Below are 20275 nucleotides of genomic sequence, written 5' to 3'. Positions count from 1 at the left end.
AAAACTTAAATTTAATCATAAAGACCTCTCTGGGGTCATAAACTAAGATTCTTATGTCTCCAGTGAGAAAAATCAGTATTTCTTTTTGTTATGTCAAACAATGTTCCATTTTAGATTGCAATATTTATTTTTCTCCTTATAACTAGTGTTATAGCATAGGCAACTATTAATGAAGCAAATCGGAGTACATACTTATTATCTTCTATACAAAAGATATTCCCAACATTCAATCTCCACATCTTTTGGTATTTCCGAGTCAAAGAAATACCAGACATTAAAATTAAGATGACCTTCAGTAATACCCTTAACTACCCTGCATCAGCTCAGATTTTATGAAAGCACATTTTAAGATTATTTAGTGTTCATTCTTACACAAGTTATTTGAAAACAAATATTTTCAACTCCAGATTTACCTTAAACATATATTCTCCTTTAAATATTTCAGACAGGGATCACATAATCCAACTAGATGAAAAGAAGTGTGGTACATTGCGGGGAAGGTAATGATTCTAGGACGGGGTGAAATCATCATTGACATTTTAACTAAAAAGAGAAAAGTGTGTGGACTAAACAGGACATTTCCTATAAAAATCTGCAGTGGCTGCTCTGTCAGTTTTTTGCCTGGTCTTAGTAAATTATGCCAGCTCTCAATAGAGAGAAAAGCTGTAATTCATCATCTCCAATAATGTAATCTACATTTATCACTATTTTAATTATGTTGAATCTTAATTTGCTAGTTTCATTGCAAGAAAATACACTTTATTCATTTTTCCAAATAGACAGCACCTTATCTGTCTCAAAGGTTGCAGCTTAAAATTAAATCTTTCTCCCATTGCCAACCAGATCACACTTATAACAAATCATCTGTAATTGTTTTCTTCATTAAAATATTATTTTAATTAAGATTTCATTTACTAAGCAAAATTCCCACTGATCTGAATGACAGATTTGTCTAAATGGAGTGCCCTGTGATGAAGTTCCTTTGAAAAGATTAAGATCATATCTAAAGTAGCTATTTACTTTAAAGTAGAAGTTTATATAATTTCTTTTTTTCTAATAATCAATTTCTGCCCTTTCTTCATGAAGTAAACTTCCAAGATCACTTTAAAAATTATAACAATCCATGGTTCGGTCATATGTTAGAAAAAAAATAATACTTGTTTTACCATAAAAAACTCCACACGCCTGAAGAAGCTCATTAACAAAAATGAAACAATGCCCCCCCAATATTTAAGATTAGCAATAATTATGAAATCCATGCAAGAATTAAGCTCGACTCAGAGTTTCAGTTAAATTTCAAGTGAAGTAAAGTCATTCCGACCAAATTTAACATTACTCTTCTGCCAGCAGAATAATAGTTGCTTTACTCAAAAAACATGGGTCACCTTTTTAACTTTAATCGTTTTACGTTAATGGACAATAAATATGGGGTATTTTCTGGATTAGCCAGTGCATATCATGCCATAACAGTTGATTCCTCCAACAACATTTCAGTATATAAAACATAAAATATCACTGTAGAAAGACAGGACGCCATATGAGTAGAGGCTAGAGATTACCCATAAAAAAGGCAGACAAAAATCAAAGCTTCTATACACTACACTCCTGAAGCATCTCACCTTGTATTAGAGAGGGCCATTTTAATTCAGTCTTCATCATCAATTATTACCAGATCTCAAATACTGAAAGGAGTGGTTTGTGATGTACTATTTACTCCACCAAAATTCTTATCAGTTGTTACATAGAAAAAATGGTCTTCAGAAGTAGAAAGCTGGTGCATTTATCTATCTAGTATTCCAAACGAACTCAGACATGTGGGCAGTCATGTGTTTTACACAAATCATTAGAGATACAGGAATGTTTTGAATAGCCATCAATGGTTACATCATTAACTATAATTTACTACAATGACTTATGATTTTCATTTCATAGAAGTGCATTAAGGGTGTGTTCTACACATACATTAACACTCCCCATCTAAAATAAAGCCATTTAACTTTTCACAGAGTGACTTGTATGATGCTGTTACAGAAGAAACTAATTGTAGTTAAAGCATTTATTTTTTTAGAAGGTCATGCTTTTTTTTTATTGTAGTTTATAATATTTAAATGGCAGCGTATGAGTGTGAATGTGAATGTATGTGAATGTGTGGAACATGTGTGTTCAATACTAAACCTGTCCAACAAGTTCTGCAGAAAACACAGAATAAATGGTTATTTGCATATTAAGCTATAATGAGGTAAAAGAGAAATCTAAATTGTAAATGAGTTTTGGAGACAAATCAATGCTAATGAACAACAATTACTTCAGTCACTGTGTGAATTAAAACAACATCATTAATAAAGCTTAGGTGTTCTGCTGGGGAGCATGTCTTAAGTCCCTGGCAGATCATGCAAGACGTAGTTTAGGAGAAGCAGCAAGGAAGTAAGTTTATTTTGTTTTGAAGCTCCACTTCAAACAAAAACTTCAGGAAAGCCTACACAACACAGAAAATCCCATCCAGTTTTAATGGCTGCCCTGAATGCCTGAAAAAATTTCAGATTTTCACTAGCTAATGACAGGAGAGCTTATAAACCTAAAAGATGACTCAGAACAGTCTCTTTTGTTTCTTTCCTTGCATATAAAACAGTCAGTGAAAAATCAAAATGTTTCCTTAAGAAATAAAGGGCTTTTGTTTGAGCTAAAAATAAGTCTAAACATCCTGTTCTTTACCTGAATGCCCAAAACCAGCTGTAGGTAGTAACCATGTAGGAAGAAACTACAGAGGGCACTGTTGTATCAGTTATCAAGAGTTACAATGGTGACAGGGCCCAAGAAGAGAAGACTGTCAGGAAAATAAATAACTAACTAAAGAAAGAATACAGAGTTAGGAGAGCATGCAAATGCACTAAACCTAAAACAATAATAAGGCAAAAAGACTGAAGCTGTATTTCTGAGGGAAAATGGACTGAAAAAAAAGTTCACATAACAGACTGTCAAGCTGATAGGAATACTGCAGTGCACACATTTGGCATTCTCCTTTGTAGTACTTTCCATGGAAAAGGTAACTAATCATAGCGCCGCCTCATCCTTTCTAAACAGCAACCTATTACTGGAATCCCACTTGTAATCAATATGAAAATGAGTGATGACTGTTATGCAATTCTTCCACTGGCAGAATTTATCAACAGAAAGAATATCTCTGTACTGTACAGTCCTTTCACAGTGTAAAAGGCCAGTTCTGTTTTATTCCTTTTCATAACGACAATCATTTCTATTTTGAAAATGGTGACACTGGTGCAATATAAATCAAATGAAATCCCAGCCTTTCCAGAAGAATCACCTTTAAATATACTGATCAGAAACAGTAAGTGTCCAGTTGAAAATAATGTAACCATACAATCGCTGTAGGTATGACATTCATATCAAAGGGGGGGGGGTGTGTTAAATAAGTCAGCTTAAATAACTTAGTAATTGTATAAGAAAGCAAAATTATTTTTACACAAAGAATGAGTTTCAGAGATAAAAATATTTATGAAGATGAATTTATAAGTGTTTTACTGTTCATCAGGATGAAAGCTCGCCTGTTTTTGATTGTATTTTATTAGAACTAACCACAATTACATTTTATTAAACACTAATAAATTTTAAAACATATCTTACTGCTGCCTAATGAGAAGTGTAAATAATATAAAGCAGCCAGTTACCTCAGCACAGAATAAGATAATTCATTTTTTATATTTTTAATTTTTATCCTTAAAAAGCATGATGAAGATGCCAAGTAAGAAACAAAAGTACTGAGATAAGATATGGATAATATCACCTTTTCAAATGAAACTGTGGAGAAGAAAGGTGTTGCTCTTTTCCAACAATCTGGTGGCAAAACCCACAAGCAGCATGTTTCACAGTACTACAGCAAAAAACATTGGACTTCTATGAACACTGACTCAAATTCACATTTAAAGAGGAAAGGATACATGGAAGCTATTTTCAAATTAAGTTAGGCAATAACTTCATAATAAACCAAAGAACAAATGTTAACAGAGAAAATGCTCAAGCAAACAAAACATCTACCAGAAAATTGTCTACAGCTATGTGAATGAATGAAAAAAAACAAACAAAACCAAAACCACAGACAGTGCCTGTTGATACTCACATCCACATGCATAAGAACTGTGGTAACCGTGTCTCTAAGCATGCAAAGACAGAGATACTACATGAAAGGAAAATGGCATGGAAAATGAAAATCTTTTTTTTTTTTTTAAATTGCAAAACCAGAAAACACAAATATATTTATGAAGCAAGACCCCAGTTTCTTCACAGACTCCGAGACCTGGAATTCCTTCTAAGTGATTTAAGTAACTGTTTCAAGCATCTTGTTAATAAAAGATAAATAAAAAGTAATGTGCATGCCAAAAATGGGTTTCATCCAGGTTTTGCCATCTTTGGTTTCCAAACAGGCCCTATATGTGCAATGTTAAGTGGAAAAGTTCACTAAATCTCAAATCCATATATATTCTGGTTTTAGCCTAATTCTGTTTCTAAATCAGGACTATTTTAAAATTGCTGAACATACTACCAGTCTAGTAATCTGTTTAGCTCTTGTTTTTTATTAGCATTGTTTCTAACAGTCTAGTTTTGTTAAAATAAAGTTTCATCTTATTTTATTGTTTCCAGGTATTAATAAAATTTCACTAGTATTACATTTATACTCCTTTTGAAGTGCATGACTGCAGGCAGGCAGGTTGTATGCATGTAAACAAAACTAACAGTTTGTTAGATACACAGTATTAATAAAATAAATGTAAATCTACTAAAAACACACTACGACATTAGGCTAAAACAGGTGAAGTTCTCAAGATCCATGTTTTTTCTATGTAAAACTTAACTGCATTTTAACTTGGAAATGTTGTAGTTCAGTCCTACAGATGTGCAACTGGATACAGATGGGGTTGTTCCTGAGGCTGTTGAGTCTATGCATGTCACTTAAATAAAACTCAAACCATGAAAAAAGTTTTGATAACATTTACAAAATTGACTTCAACATTGTAATGTATTTTTCCATTTAACTACAATGCTGAATGCCAAAACGTTAATAGAGAAGTCTCTAAATATTCAAGATATTTAACAAGATATTTGAGCTTCCTTTATCCCCATGCCATGCAGCACATTAAAACAGATTTCACTATCGTAATTTATTCAAAGCTTGATTATGAGCAATAGCTGTGAGAAGAAATACAGCATTGTTGATTCATATATAAGCGTTTCACTTAACTACATTGGATAATAGCAGTGCTCCTAAAGGAGTATAAAAGCAAAGTGATTAGAAGTCATTACTGTTAATTAGCATTCACTTTACATTGATAGGGAAGAACCTTTTCTGTGCTGAACAAATGGAAAGCTTTTATCTGAAAGCCTGCCAAACCTGGTCAAGGTAGGCACTGAAATAAAGTGTCAGTGACCAGTAAGTAGTATTCAAAACAACAATAACAAAAAAAGCAAAACAAAATCTAAGGATGTATCATCATCCAATTAGTGAGATTCAGTTTTTAAACAGGAAAAGTTTGGAAGGGAATGAGTAAAACTGGAAACTCATACTTCACATTCTGCAATCTCACTGATAAAAGGAGGAAATGTGTGTTTATCAAACTTGCTGCGAGTGCACGGGTTCATTTGGCGTCCTGTAAACAATGCCTGGCTGCCCATTTCCAAATGCATGTGAGAATCTTGCAACCCAGAACATCATATTCAGCAGGCAAGGTCACACTAGAGATGCCCTGGAAATGGGAAATTAGGAAAACCTGGCAATCAGAGGTTTAAAGCTGACCAGAACAAGCCCCCAGGCTTGCTTACCATCTTTCACCACCAGCCTGACTGTCTCTGCTTATTCAATATTAACACAAGACTGAGAGTGAGTGAAAACAACTCCACACACCTAACAGGGAGAAATACAGTGACTTTTTTGTTTACATAAAGCTCAACATTTCTCACGGTAAGAAACTACCTCAAAGATGTTGCTCAAGATCCCCTTCTGGAAAAAAAAAAAATGACCCTTCCTGAACAGTTCAGATGAGACATGGAGAATGACAGGCATCCTGTTGATTAAAAAATTTCCTTGTTCCCATCTCATTTTAAAATTCAAACTAAAAAAAAAAAAAAACCTAAACAAACCCTGTCTTGTGACTAGAACAAGATACATAATTATTTTTACACTGCTTACAGCACTGCCAACTATGCAATTACTTCTTACTCTCTTCCCTTAATTCACACTCTTATTCACTGCTGATGACAACGGTCATCCCGTGGCTGGAGGAAGCTACAGAGCTCCACTCCAGAATTAATTAAAAGAAAAAATAACAAGTTGATTAAAAAAAAAAAAAAGCAGAATATGATGAGTGCAAAGGGACAATTCAAATTCTCACTGATAAAAATCTAGTAACTACAAAAGGATGAAAAACACAGCAAATATTTTGTCTCAAAAAAAAAAAAATCACACTTCATGAAGAATCAAGTTAATTATTTCTTGTCAGTCTAGGTAGCCATTTCAAACAACTTTTAAAAGTTCACATTTAACTTACATGTCTAAAGGCAAAAAGAAATGTGCTAAGAGATATGGTCACCAAATGTTCATCTAATCAACATGAGTAGCAGAGGGCCCAAAGAGTAAGTTCCACTGTTTATCTATCCCTGTTCCCCCTAACTGGGCACTGAAGATTTTATAGGATGTTTTTTCAATACTGATGTTATAATTTCACTTGCTGTATATAAATTCTATGTTTCAATTGCTTAATTATATATAACCTATCAAAATATCAAGGCCACAGTATTCTCAATTTGATATAATCTTAAAAAATAAGGGAAAAAATTAAGGAGGAGTGATTATTTCAGAAATTCAGCATAAAGACAAATACCTCTTCCTATAATTTAACGTTTTTCAAAAATGTTGAGAAATATACCTTTGAGGAATCTACAAATGATCTACAAATAATTCATATTGTAATAGGAAAAATATCAGATTTTCTTCAACTGAAGACATGGGAAATTATGACTAGGACAGAACTGTTCTGCACGCTTCTGAACTCTCTGAATCCCATCAGTAAGAGGGGGAAGCTACTTATTTCATCTGAACTTACAAACTGCAAAAATAGTTCGGTGAACAGCATGCTGAGGTCCTCAGACTACAGACTCTTGAGGTCAATCAGCATTCCATAACTAATAATATTTAGATCTTTAGGACTCCTAAGAAAATCTGCAAACCTTATTCGTATGAGTTAAGAGTACACGATCAGTCTTTATCACGTAAATACTACCACTGAAGTCACAGGGACTACCGAGAGCTGATTAAAATGGACACCTAAAAGCCAAATGACTATTTCTAAATACTACACTGTCTCTTTTAAACACATTTTATAACAGTGAAGACAGTGAAGCAATGCCTGCAGCAGAATACTATGTTACATTTATTAATGTATTTTTCCTGATGGGACCATCTAGACGTTTGGCTGTACAAAAGCCACAGAAAGTCAGTCATCAGACTGAAACTGAGAACTCATTTTACCCATTGGCCACAGCAGCTACATTCTGGAGAATGGTGAAAGAAAGACTGTTTCCTTAGCATGGAAGAGTATTAGCAATAATGAGGAACCGAAAGCTTTATCTTCTGTGAGGGAATTAATAGCTATCCAAAGGCCACAGAATAACCTTGTATTTCATCCATTCATCTCAAATCCTGAAGAACTGTTTCTGAAGAACTCTAAGTCTTAGGGAGTTTCACTGAATAATGATAGCACCTAAGTTACCTCTATTCTACCTGAACTTGCACAGACAAAGTACTCTCTCTGAGACAAAATATCATCTTAAATAGCATCAAAATTACACAGCTATTGCAATTTTAACTCTCAGACAGGAATACTTCCTGTCTGCAGTAAATAACACTCTGGGTCCATTTTCAAAATCATGATCCTGGTTCTTAAAATGTAACTATTAAATACAGGAGTCACACTGTATTAATAAGCTCCTTGTTGGTGTAACTAAAAACCATGTTACTTCTTCTTAGTAACTGACTGAGTTACAAAATCAGTGCTCCACAATATGATAATATTTTAGAAAATAATTTTTTTCTTTCCCCTTCCATGTTACTGATAAAATGAATTAGTGCCACAAGCAAAGGCTATTATTATTCAAATGTTTCATACATCCAATATATCCAACATCAATTCTTGTATTTCAGCTGATGATCAATGGATGATACCATAATTAATAATCTGTCAGACCTGAGATCCAATATATTAATTTCTTTCAAGTGTACTGTTTCGTTTTTTGTAAGCTTGCAGGTTCTGAACCCACAAAGTGCACCACAAAAACAACTCTGACAGAAGTAATAACGGTAAGACTGAAAATGCACTGAAAATCAACCTGCATGCTTTATAACAAACACAGAGAAATATATTAAAAAGAAACTATAAATAGAATCAATTTTTGAAATACTAATTTCAAAAAACTTATGCAAAATGTTATTGAAAATGATGAAAAAAAGCTAGAAGAAAAGAAATCTTTGTATCAAGTTCAAGAATTCTACAAATTAGTCCAGCAGTGGAAACTTACCTAATACAGGCAAAGCCTTCACAGAGCAGAGGAGATAAGGTAAGAAACTTGAAAGAGGACAGAATAGTCTACTGAAACCCAGAACTGAAACAACTTATCTTGCATTGTTTTGTATAGTCTAGAAGCTGCTACGACCACTGCCCTAAACAAAAGTTTAGCCATAGTTCCATGAGATACAGAAAACAATCCTACATTCGACCCATCTAATACCACTTCTGTATGTGCTTGTATAAAACATCAATGTATTATTCGGACAAGATCATAAGTACACTGAAAAGAGGAGAAAGCAGTTAAATATGCCTATATTGAGGAGTATGTTGTAGGAAAGTTTCATAAAAACACCTCCATGCTCCAGCCTTTCCAACCACTAAAAGGAAAGAAACACAATTTTCCCACACATTTCCTGGTTTCAAAGACAGCGTCATGACAAAACCCTGAAGGATAACTTAGATAACTATGAAACTCTAGTGCTTACATGGTTTGACGGAAAAATCTCCAATATGCAAAGCAACAAATGTGGATAAACAAGGGTATCCGGCAATCCCTATTCAGTAACATGGAGAGTAGATTAAATTATTCCTTAGAGTTCAGGATTTACACGTCTCACAAAGTAAATATTCTACTATCAGGTGAGGACTGCATAGCAAGATGCCTTCACACATCATATAAATACTCTGATATGTTTCACAATATATATTGAACACAGAATCTAAAACAGGGCGTTAAATTCCCTTCATATCTATCAATCATCTGGGTTTGTGACAATAAAATTAGCAGGTTTACACTCATCGGCAGTCAATATCACTTTCTGAGTCTCAAGAACTACAACAGGACTGCTGTCCTGGGTTTTCTAGCGCTGCAGGGGAATATTTAACTTCTTAGAAATCTTGTTCTCATAACGTTGTTTTTAAAAACATCAAATAGTTTTAAATTCATACTAGTTTTTCAAACATGTTTTGTTTCAGTTTTTTTCTAAAGAAGTACTTGCAATACAAGCGCTCTTTACAAACTGAAAGTGAGGCACACTATTTGATTTTGATTTAGACACACCTTTCCTGTATTTTTGGGCCCAAACAATTTGACAGAAAAACAGAGCTGTTAGTTTGACCAGTGTTTTGAAGTTATGTCCACTCAAGGATGCGTTTTGACAAGGCTTCCGCAGCTTCCACCGAATTCCTCCCCTCCCTTCAACAGAATGCAATTAAGCTCTCTGTTTAAAACTATTAACATCAGGGAAAAAAAAAATCCTAAAGCAAAATTCTCAGTGATTAAGACTTACACAGTCAAGCTACAAAACTGCAGTTATAAATCAATGTGAAAAAATAAAAATAGAAAGCTTTCAAAGTTACTGTTAACAGAGAAAAGAAAAATTTTCATGTCTTTTTCTTAAAACTAAAAAAAAACCAAAAAATTACAGCTCCTGTAGTTTACGTCCCCCGATAATTTTGCACTTATTCATCAGAATATGCAAGACCTACTGAAACTTTTGCACCAGAAATTCATAGATAGGTTTGACTGTAAAGGCATGGCTATCTAAAGCCTAACATAAAGGCAGTATATTGTTAATATTTATGTCTTTAAAATATCATATAGTGGAATTAATATTTCTATACAGGAAAGAAATAGTTAGTTATTTGCAGACAACTTGATAACATCGCTTTCAACTATAGTTATAATTATCATGTACAAACTTCCAAAGCAGAAGTTGTTAAGATTTAACATTAGCATTAATTTATGTCAGGCATCCATTTCTCCAAAGATGGCAAGAATCGAAAAGGAAGTATCATCTTAATTGCCACTAATCTGCCCATTTTTAATTAAATTGATCAGTAACTTCTTATCTTACCCAGCAGCAGAAAGCTGTTAGCATGCTGCTTTAAGAGACAGCATATACTAGTCCTAATTTCTAATACTATCATGGTTCAAAAATAATTTAAATAATTTCTTTCAATTCCTGTACTGCATGATATGCACATTCCATTTAAAACCTCTGTGAAGCACTTTAGAGCATAATCATAAAATCATTTAATAAAATCATTAAGATCATCAAGTGCAACCATAAACCTAACACTGCCAAGTCCACAACTAACCATGTCCCTAAGTGCCACATCTATGTCTTTCAAATACCTCCAGGAATGGTGACTCAACCACTTCCCTGGGCAGCCTGTTCCAGTGCTTGATAACTCTTTCGGTGAATAATTTTTTCCTAATATCCAATCTAAACCTCCATTGAGGTTTAGACACAACTTGAGGCCCTACAGCCTACATGCACTGTTCTGTTTCGTAGTCTCATACTCCAACACAGGTGTATGATCTTGATTTTACTTTAGAGGAACATGATTTCCCTGACAAAAAAGTTTAGAAGATGTAACATTCGACCCCAACATGGTTCAGGAAACACTCTGAACTCAAACAACATTCTTAGGTCTTATCTGCAAGTTCGTTTGTTTTTTTTTTAACTGAACAAAAAATAAGCCTGAAGCTTTTAGGTTCATGAATCTCAACTCTCATTTCAATGGAGAAAAGGGGGCTAGAAAACATTCGATACCTGAATTGAAGACTAGAAATGTCTTCAGCTGAGGTTTCAGAAAGTACTCTACCAGTTTGATCAATAAAATTAAATGTGTATTTACTTTTTTTAAAACAGTAACTAATATGATTTTCCAGACATGGTATTATTTTAGTACTGGGCACTGCAGTCATCAACGCAATTAATTGGAATAGACATAGCATGTTCACTCAAACTTTGTGTAAAACCTTTGGAGTCAATGGGAGCTTTTCTATTTACTTCAATGAGATCTGTTTTAATTCTGGTGGAAAATAAAGTACCACATGAAACATTCTGGAAAAAAACAGAGAATAAATTTCAAGTGTCTTAGGAAATAAGCTCATTATCTCCCTTTAATTGGTTTTATAGCTAAAAAGGATTGATATATGTTATTGTTATTATGTGATATATTAGAATATAGTCATTACAAGGCTACCAGAATCAAAACTATCATTGTATAATATTTTGTAATACTTTCTGAATGATCCGCAACATACAAACAAATAACAGATTCTGGTTTACAGAGCATAAGTGAACACAAATGGAAATGTCTAGACATTACTTTCCATACATTGCTAAATGCACAAAACCCAAAAGATCTTTCATTTCAGTAATCAGATAATGTATTATTTCAAATATGAAACTACATAAACATTTTATTTATAGATATTTTTTACCAGTATGTTTTTTGTAGTATATGCTGAGCACCTGTTACAGGTATTTTTAAACAGGAACAAGTTTTTGCTTGAAATGGGGATTAATAAGTCTGATTTACATTAGGAAAAAAGGAATAAAGTTACGCTATATATTTACGGTGCCAGGAAGAACAAAAAAATAAAAATAAAACTTGTAAAAGTGTTCAAATTTTTTCTCAAAGCTTTTCTTAAATACCTAAGTGGATCATTTACTTAAATTCATAAATTAGTTAAGCAATATAATTGTCCTCAAGTATTTCATTCTTTTCATTCAGCATACCTTAACAAGTTTCAAGAGCTGGTAAAGATCTTCAACCTCATCCTCCTGACATGTGGTATACACTCTTCCAGTATTTACACTGGTACCCTTTATGAAACCACGATAGAGTGGCAAATCCAATGCATCAGCATATAGGTCAATGGCATGGTGTCCTACTGTCTGATACATATAGCTGTCCAATTCATCTGTCTGCCCTGTCACAATTAAGAAACAATCATATTAGCTACATTATTTCAACAATTACAGATAATCATAACAAAGCACCAAGAAAATCTAAATGTTAATAGCTTTCAGTTCACAAACAGATGTTCGGTGACAATACCTCTATAAACATGGAAAGAAAAAAAAATAGATTTCTCCACCCAACAGACGTATGGAGAGGAAGACCTCTGTCACAAACATGCTGATTATCTGGAAATTCTGGTGTCTATTTCTTCTTTAGTATTCCTCCCTGCTTCATCCAAAAAACTCGTAATGGTCCAAACCTGCTTTTATTTATATAGTAATTTAAATAGGAACACAGTTTAGAGGCACAAATCCAGATGCATTTCAACATACTCAGAGCAAGACATTTGGAATGCACTGCGATACTGAGAATAAGCAACAGGTTGTCAAAATTTCCAAAAACTTTACTGTTAAAATGGTTATCATGGCCACCAAGAAAGAAGAGTATATTATTTTAGCTTACGTAGAATAAAAGTAGACTGCTACAAAATGTTTTGACACTGCTTAATATACAAAAAGAAAAAGGAAATCTGTTATAATATCCAGGCCTTTTCTACCCTCACTCCTTTTAAAAATTAATCTCAAAATGACATCAACTCTTTGGTTCTATTTCCTTAACCAGGAGAAAAATTTAACTGAATTTTCTTGCAAGCAGTTCATAGCCAGCAGATAAGAAAAAAAAAAATGCTAAAATGCAGACGTCATGGATTAGAATTAAATCTCAAACTATCTGATAATCCATTCACATATATAATCTTTCAGATATTTTCTCAAACAGATTGATAAAGCAATAAATCATTATTGGTGAAATCTCCACCTCATTTATTAAAAGCTAACACAGTTCACAATATTAATGTTCATTAGTAATACTGGAACTTAATTTACACAGACACATCAAGCATCTCTGCTGTATACCTATACAGCACATCCCGCAGAGAGAAAGGTCTGTAACATTGATAAAGATAACTAATTTGTTATGTAACAATTAGGTGATGTCACATTTGATTCATACAACAGATACGCTTTTGCTCAAAATGGGCAAATCCAAACCCATAACCACAACAACCTAGACCAGGAGAGTTGCTTTAAAAGAAACTCAGTGTTTTTCAACATACATGAATATGACAAAGTCTTTAAATTGATATTCAGTTCAGCATACACAGTTTCTTTATTAATTGAGACTCTCTAGGCAACAGTGGTACAAGATAAAATAAAATGAATGGCATAGAATCCACTATTGCCTGAAGCACCTCAATTAACTTTCCACAAAATTTCCAACTACACACTTAAAGAGATAATTTTATGATTTTAATGACAATATCCTACATTTCTGATGTGGATAAATTAGTTTAAAGACAACATATTTCAACAAGATTAGAGATTATTATATCCTAGCTACCCAGAAAATAAATTGTTCCTATACTCCCTAGCATTTGCCAGTTTCATCCGTGACTCATTTTTGATGGCAGCTCCCTTTTTCCTTCACTTTCTCTGTGTATCTTCCTACCAGTTATCAGATACCATACTTAAGTGTTTAACGTATGTTGAACAGTTAACCTATGTTAACATACTTTAACATTCTCCCCTACCAACTAGGAAACAACTCACTTCCTTTTCAAGTCTCACTTCAAGTTCAATTTATGCTCTAGTCCAACCCAAAAGTACTCAGCTCACCCTCTCAGCTCACCACTGACTTAGACTACCTGAGTTTCTCCCATTCTCTTTCCCAGAAATAAGTCTAGGTGCAGCCTGTGAGGAACTGATCAGAAAACTGGTCCAAGCTAAAAGGAAGGAAAAAGGCAGGAAAAAGAAGTGCATCGAGGTAAATTCCAATCTGGATCAATTCCTCAGTACAGTTCACAAATGCTGGGCTAGAATAATGGAGGAAGATACATATGGTTAAAAACAAATGAGCAGCAGCAAAACTGCATCTTTTTGGCATCTAGAATGGTTTATGCCAGTTTAAAGCATTTCTAGAAACACAGTGTTCGTTTTGCTTGATTGTTTGATTTGCTTGATTTGTTTGCCTCTACCACCTTTTACTATTTGTGCTACTGAACTCACACAATCCCTTTGTTTACCACCAGGAATATTCATACTTTCCCTTTTTCAAATTGTGTAAGCCTTCCTTTTACTGATCTTCATTTTTTGTGTTTCTTTCTCCTCCGAGGAAAACTACATTTAATACGTCTCCATACCATTCTCTTTCTTCTACCTCTTTTAAAATTTCTAGACTGTCCTTCAATATGCAAAACTATATACAAACACATAAAGAACTTAATTCAGGCACAGCTGTGCCTCCATTGTTTCTAATTTCAAAAAAAAAACCCTCCTCTATAAGAAATGTGGCTTTCGTACCTCTGTTTTCAGCAGGTCTTAAATTGGCAAGAGCAACAATCTGATGCCCAGCAGCGACACATTGCATCATATTATAACAGCTGTCCTTCCCACCACTGTAAGAAAAAGAAAATAGTGGCAATTAAAAGTACTGCTAAAAGTTTTAGCCCTTATGACTTTTGCCTAACTACTTAAAAATTAGTATCATCAGAGAGGGTTATAAAGTTTTGAGATAAAAAAAAGGTTGCAAAATATTAGCAGTATGAAAAGGATGATTTCACTATACAACATTTACTCTGTCTGTATAGTGCCTGCATACAGTATCCATAAAGCACATATCCAGTTCTGTATCTCATTACTAATCTGAGAGGTTCCATGAAGAACTCCTCCACTTACACTGCAACTCCTTCAGAACAAGGACTGTCTTCCACTGCAGAGACAAATTACTCTGTACTGGTCACTAGATAACCTGGATTAAAAAACAGTATCTGTTCCAGGGAGTTGCCAGCATTAGCAATCTTTTTAAATGACAACTGACATGTTAGGAATAACATTTATCCTTCATGGGATACTTTGCCTAAAGTTTCAAGATTTTAAACGTACTTCCCATTCTCAAAAGCTGTAATTATTACAGGCAGTAGATTCAGTTGACACTGCATTGAACATACAATTTTTTTACTGCATATAACTGCAAATAAGAACAATTACTGCTGACTAAAAAAAAAAAACCACAGAAGAACAAACAGAACAATATTCTTCTCTGAGGCCAAGAGATGATACTCTAACACAAAGAATACAATTTTGACATTCATTCAAGATCTACAGGAACCTTTTCCACTATCAATGAGAAAGAATCCTGCTCTCCTGGTGTAACTGAAGTATAGTATTTTTCATGGATTTTAATCACTATCAAAAGAAATACTACAGTCTAAAAATAAAACTAAGAGTGCTCTAGAATACACACTGGTTACAAGATCCACATTCAGACTCACAGCCTTCAAACTACAACTGCAGGTGGAGATTCCGTGCAGCTTCTTTAAATGTCAAGGCACAAAAAAAAGCCCAGGGAAGGAACTGGATCTAGATCAGCTCTGTAAAACGGTGTCTTGCCTTAGAGTCACCGAGACGTGGACAGAAGAACACATAGTACAAGCAGTCCTTGCTACAATAGACCATCAGTTTCCTTGTGACCACTAACAAACTCCTTCAGCATTTCCAAGGTAAAGTTCCCACTTGTATCACCCTCTATGCAAGAGCTTGAAAGTATGTTACAGGACTGTAACTGTTACAAATATTTGAAGTTAAAAGAAATTTAATTTAATCACAAAATAATAAGTTTGTGTTCTGTATTAGAGTTTGTAAAGCTAGTTATAGGATTGTTAAGTTTGAAACAGGTAACCATAGGCACTGTTAGGTTTGGAGTAGGTAACCATAGAAACCCCACTAGATAAGTTGCTGGACTTCTTGTTAGAGATCGTGGCAGACACTAGTTGAATACAATGGAGTTACTGGATGAAAAAGTTGCAACACGTTAGAGACCAAGTAGAACTGATCTTGAGACTTGATGAGAGCCAAGGTATTACCACGCCTGCGCAAGAAGGAAAGGTAAAAAGTCTTCACAGCGAGGAAGACATATGGCCTTCATCGCGGAGACCCCGGCCCACGACCACGAGGAGAAACTGCGCATGCTCAGTCAGGAGGAGTTACAGGTGGAGACTAGGGAAATGATTTCCCGAAACTCATTATAATAAAGACCACCTTTTCAGGGAAAAGTTATGAATATGTATAGGCGTCCTTGGATACATTATGAATATGCAATATTTTACTATATAAATATGAGGTGAATTATCGAGGGGGGTGCGCACGGCTTTGGAGGGGCTACCCCCCATGCTGCCCAGCGCTGCAACAAAGGTGTGCCTGCTTCTTAATGCTACATTGGTGTTAAGAGGTTTTATTCCCGATTTCGGTGACATAACCATACAGCCAGTCCCCTCAATTTCTGTTTATCACAGAATCACAGAATAGTTAGGGTTGGAACGGACCTCTGGAGATCATCTACTCCAACCCTCTGTCAAAGCAGGTTCACCTACAGCACGTTGCACAGGGTCGTGTCCAGGTGGGTTTTGAATACCTCCAAAGAAGGAGACCCCACAACCTCCCTGGGCAGCCTGTTCCAGTGCTCTGTCACCCTCAAAACGAGGAAGTTTTTCCTCATATTTAGATGGAACTTCCCATGTTTCAGCTTGTGCCCATTGCCCCTTGTCCTGTCGCTGGGTACCACTGAGAAGAGTCTGGCCCCCTCCCCTTGACACCCACCCCTAAGGTATTTGTAAGTATTGATGAGGTCCCCCCTTACCCATGCTAAAATTCTGTATGCTGACCTTAATTTCCTGTATAACTCACACTTAAAGCAGAAATAGTATAAATAACATGGAATCCTTTAATACTTAACAGATTTTTGTAAAGCAGTTGCTTATGTTTCAGTGCTATAAAAGTAAATATAAATATGATAATAAAGAGATTCCTAATTCGAGGTTCCATCTCCACCTGACATTATTCTCATGCATACCTACAACTTTCTTCTAACCTATATATGGACAAAAAAAATCACAGGTTCATTAATTCTGCATACTGTGCTTGATAGCTTGAAAACGTAGTTAGTATTCACTTCATAATGTGAAATTTCAGGCTTAACAGAATCATGAGACAAAGGCTCTTTTATTTCTGAATTACTTCATTCTAAAAAATAAAAGCCTCCCACTAGTTCTGATTTCAACTCCAAACACAACTTCAGAAAAATGACAGTATATAATTGCCTATGCTGTTTACAGCATTTCAGTATTAATTTTTTTTTTTAAATCAAAAATTAAAAGGACACTAATCTTCTCAATTAATTTATAAAAAAAAAAAGACATGTTAAGATTAGGCTACATGCAGATTTCCCACATTTGACCAGTGATTTACTTGATCAAAATTTGTAGTGCTCACTGGATCACATGCTACTGTACTTTAATTATTTTCTTTATTACTGTCATCATGGCCCTAAAAATTAACCGTACCAAGAAACAAAACGAAATGGTGCCCACCTACAAGGCCTTCTAATCTAGCTGTAAAACACGACTTAAGACCAATGAAGCCTGACAGCCCATGCTGAAGGAGGAAGGTGGACTCAGCACAGCCCCAGTCTGGCTGTTGTCTAATAGATTGCAACAAAAAAAAAAAAGAAAAAAAAAAAGAAAAAAAAAGAAAAAAGCTTTAAGAAGAGAGAGTAAGGCAGGTACTGAGGTAGCCTGGGGACTCCTCTCAATTCGCATCACAGAAAAAAATCACAAGGCCTTTTTGTAGAAAACTGTATGAAGCCGGGCCACAGTCAGGGTTAGTTTTGACAGTGTTGCAGGTATGTTAACAGGTAGGCTTATAAACAAAAAACACCAGAAGAAAAAAAAAACATAGTAACCATAAAGACAGGGCTCCATAAAAGACTTCTGAGCAAAATTCCTTTCTATTGACAAGTGTAACCATTTACAATAAAAAAATTCTAAAAGAATTAAGAGAGTTGAAAAACATCATATTTCAGGTAGAAGACTGGCTTTAAAATGTCTATGACTTAGCACAAAACACAATACAGGGTTTACCCCATAAATACCACCTTAAAGCAGGACTATCAACTTAAAGTGTGACCAGCATTTTAGAAGAAACAGGTTAAAGTAGTTTCATATATAATCCTGACCTTTTCAAAAGCAAGCAGTACTTTTCAAATACCTTTTTTCCCCCCCTCTGATCTTTGAGGCTAGCTCTGTTACAAAGATTTCAGACACTTTGATGTCTCTTTAAAAACCTTCTTAAAACTATCACTGAAACTAAATCCATCCTTGTAAAATTGCCCATTAAAATAGCAATTGTGTTAGAAACCTGTTTTTAGGATTTTATTTCATCCTGCCTTTTAACACATTCCTCTGCTTAGAGAATATCAAAATAAGTAAACCTGGAAGATAAAATCTTAGCACCAAAACTGATTTTCCTACTCTGTATTAAAGCAAATCTTGAAAAAAATAGATAACATTTGCTGTATGTTTTCCTCTTTGGATGACGTTTGGAATGATTTGCAATTCTTGTGGTCAAACCCCAATTTCAACAAGGTTTGATATTAGACATTGCCTGAGAGAATTTAATATATTAAATGTTAAAACTTCAGTAATAGCTACTGCACCCAAAAATAAAAATACACTGCTCACATCCACACAATTCTTTTCCATTTACACATTTCCTACCTTGTTAGTTTTTAATTAACTATTATTTCTCAAGAAAAGAACACACCTTAATCTTAATCTTTTTCTAAAAAAAAAAAATACAAAAGAGCCATTTACAGTGCAAGAACTGCAAAAACTGACAAAAACCGGCGGGGGGTGAGGGGGGAACAAATATAACACCCCCTGACAGGGCTGTGTCCAACTGCAACTATTTAAATGAGTGCTCTTTATCTTTTTAAAAATAAGCAAAGTGAAATCTCTCTCAAAAGACACACTACAAAAATCTATCCTTAATAGTTCAGAAAATTTATCCTAAGAGATCTGAAGATATTTGAAAAGGAAAAGCACCTGGAAATTGAACTTCAAATGAACAGAACTCCCTCAACCCGGAGGGCGTGCGGCACAGGCTCTGCGCCCCCCGAGGTGGCTGCTCCCCGCCCTCGCCCCACACACGACACGCAGCCCCGGAGGCTCCGGGCGCCGCCGCCCCCCAGCCCGGCTGCCTCCGCGCTGGAGACGGGCTAACTTGGGAAACCGGGATAAGGGGGAGCAGGCGATCGGGGAAAATAATTTTGGGTGTTGGGTTTTTTTGGGTGTTTGTTTTTTTTTTTTTTTTGAACAGACACTAGTAGTTCTTGACCGTCCCGGGAGTAAGGGGAAAGCAGAAGACAAATGGTTACAGCTTTACCCTGCCTAGGGGCAGGGATCGCCTCACCCCGGCACTCAAACGCAGCCAGCCCGCGGGCAGACACAGAAAACCGGCAGCGGGCTCAGAGCAAGACGCCCCCACAGCCCGCTTCCTCCGCGCCGGGGAGTGGGGAGGCAGGAAAGGCACGGCGGGGAAGAGCCGGGCCAGGAGGCTCTCCGGGGCGGCGCTGGAGGGAGCGCGACCTCAACCCGCGCCCTCCCTCCACCTGCGCGGCGCCTCTCGCTCGCCCACTTGGGCGCTCCCTCAGCCCGTTACCTGATTAAAGCCACTACTCTCATGTTGCTCACGGGCTCGGCGGACGGGTAACACTAACAGGGAGGTGCGTGACAGCTGCGAAACGTAGCGGGGGACCCAGCCCGCCCATCCCGGCCACCCTGGGCCGCGCACCCCGCCGGCTCCTCCGTTGCTACCGCTACCGCCTGGCCGCCTCCCCTCAGCGGATCCTCCTCCCCGGGCAGGCCGGGAGACTGCCTGAGCAACCGGGAGGCACGGCAGGCCGCCGCCTCCCGGTGCCTAGGAGAGACACGCTGACCCCGCCGCGGCCCTGCAAGCCTGCCGGGCGGTGGAACCCGGGTGCAGCCTAGAGGAGGGCGGGCTGGAGGGCGCGGCCGTGGAGGCACCGCGCAGACCACCTATGGAGGGCAGGGC

At 36.1% G+C, this 20275-nt stretch overlaps 1 protein-coding gene across 6 annotated transcripts in view; it reads right to left on the bottom strand.

Moving 5' to 3' along the window:
- DPH6 (diphthamine biosynthesis 6) overlaps positions 1 to 20049 on the bottom strand; it is a 240397-nt gene extending 220348 nt beyond the window's left edge. For all 6 annotated transcript variants that reach the window (XM_068398495.1, XM_068398501.1, XM_068398500.1 and 3 more), the window contains exons 1-3: positions 19883 to 20049; positions 14690 to 14784; positions 12107 to 12300 (exon numbers count right to left, since the gene is read on the bottom strand). In XM_068398495.1, coding sequence (XP_068254596.1) covers positions 12107 to 12300; positions 14690 to 14784; positions 19883 to 19905 — 312 coding nt within the window. In that variant the 5' untranslated portion in view covers positions 19906 to 20049. The remainder of the gene's footprint in view (positions 1 to 12106; positions 12301 to 14689; positions 14785 to 19882) is intronic.
- Positions 20050 to 20275: the final 226 nt, after the last annotated feature.

This window comes from Nyctibius grandis, chromosome 4 (assembly GCF_013368605.1).
Source record: "Nyctibius grandis isolate bNycGra1 chromosome 4, bNycGra1.pri, whole genome shotgun sequence".
NCBI classification, from domain to species: Eukaryota; Metazoa; Chordata; class Aves; order Nyctibiiformes; family Nyctibiidae; genus Nyctibius; species Nyctibius grandis.
This window is presented reverse-complemented; position numbering and strand designations above follow the sequence as displayed.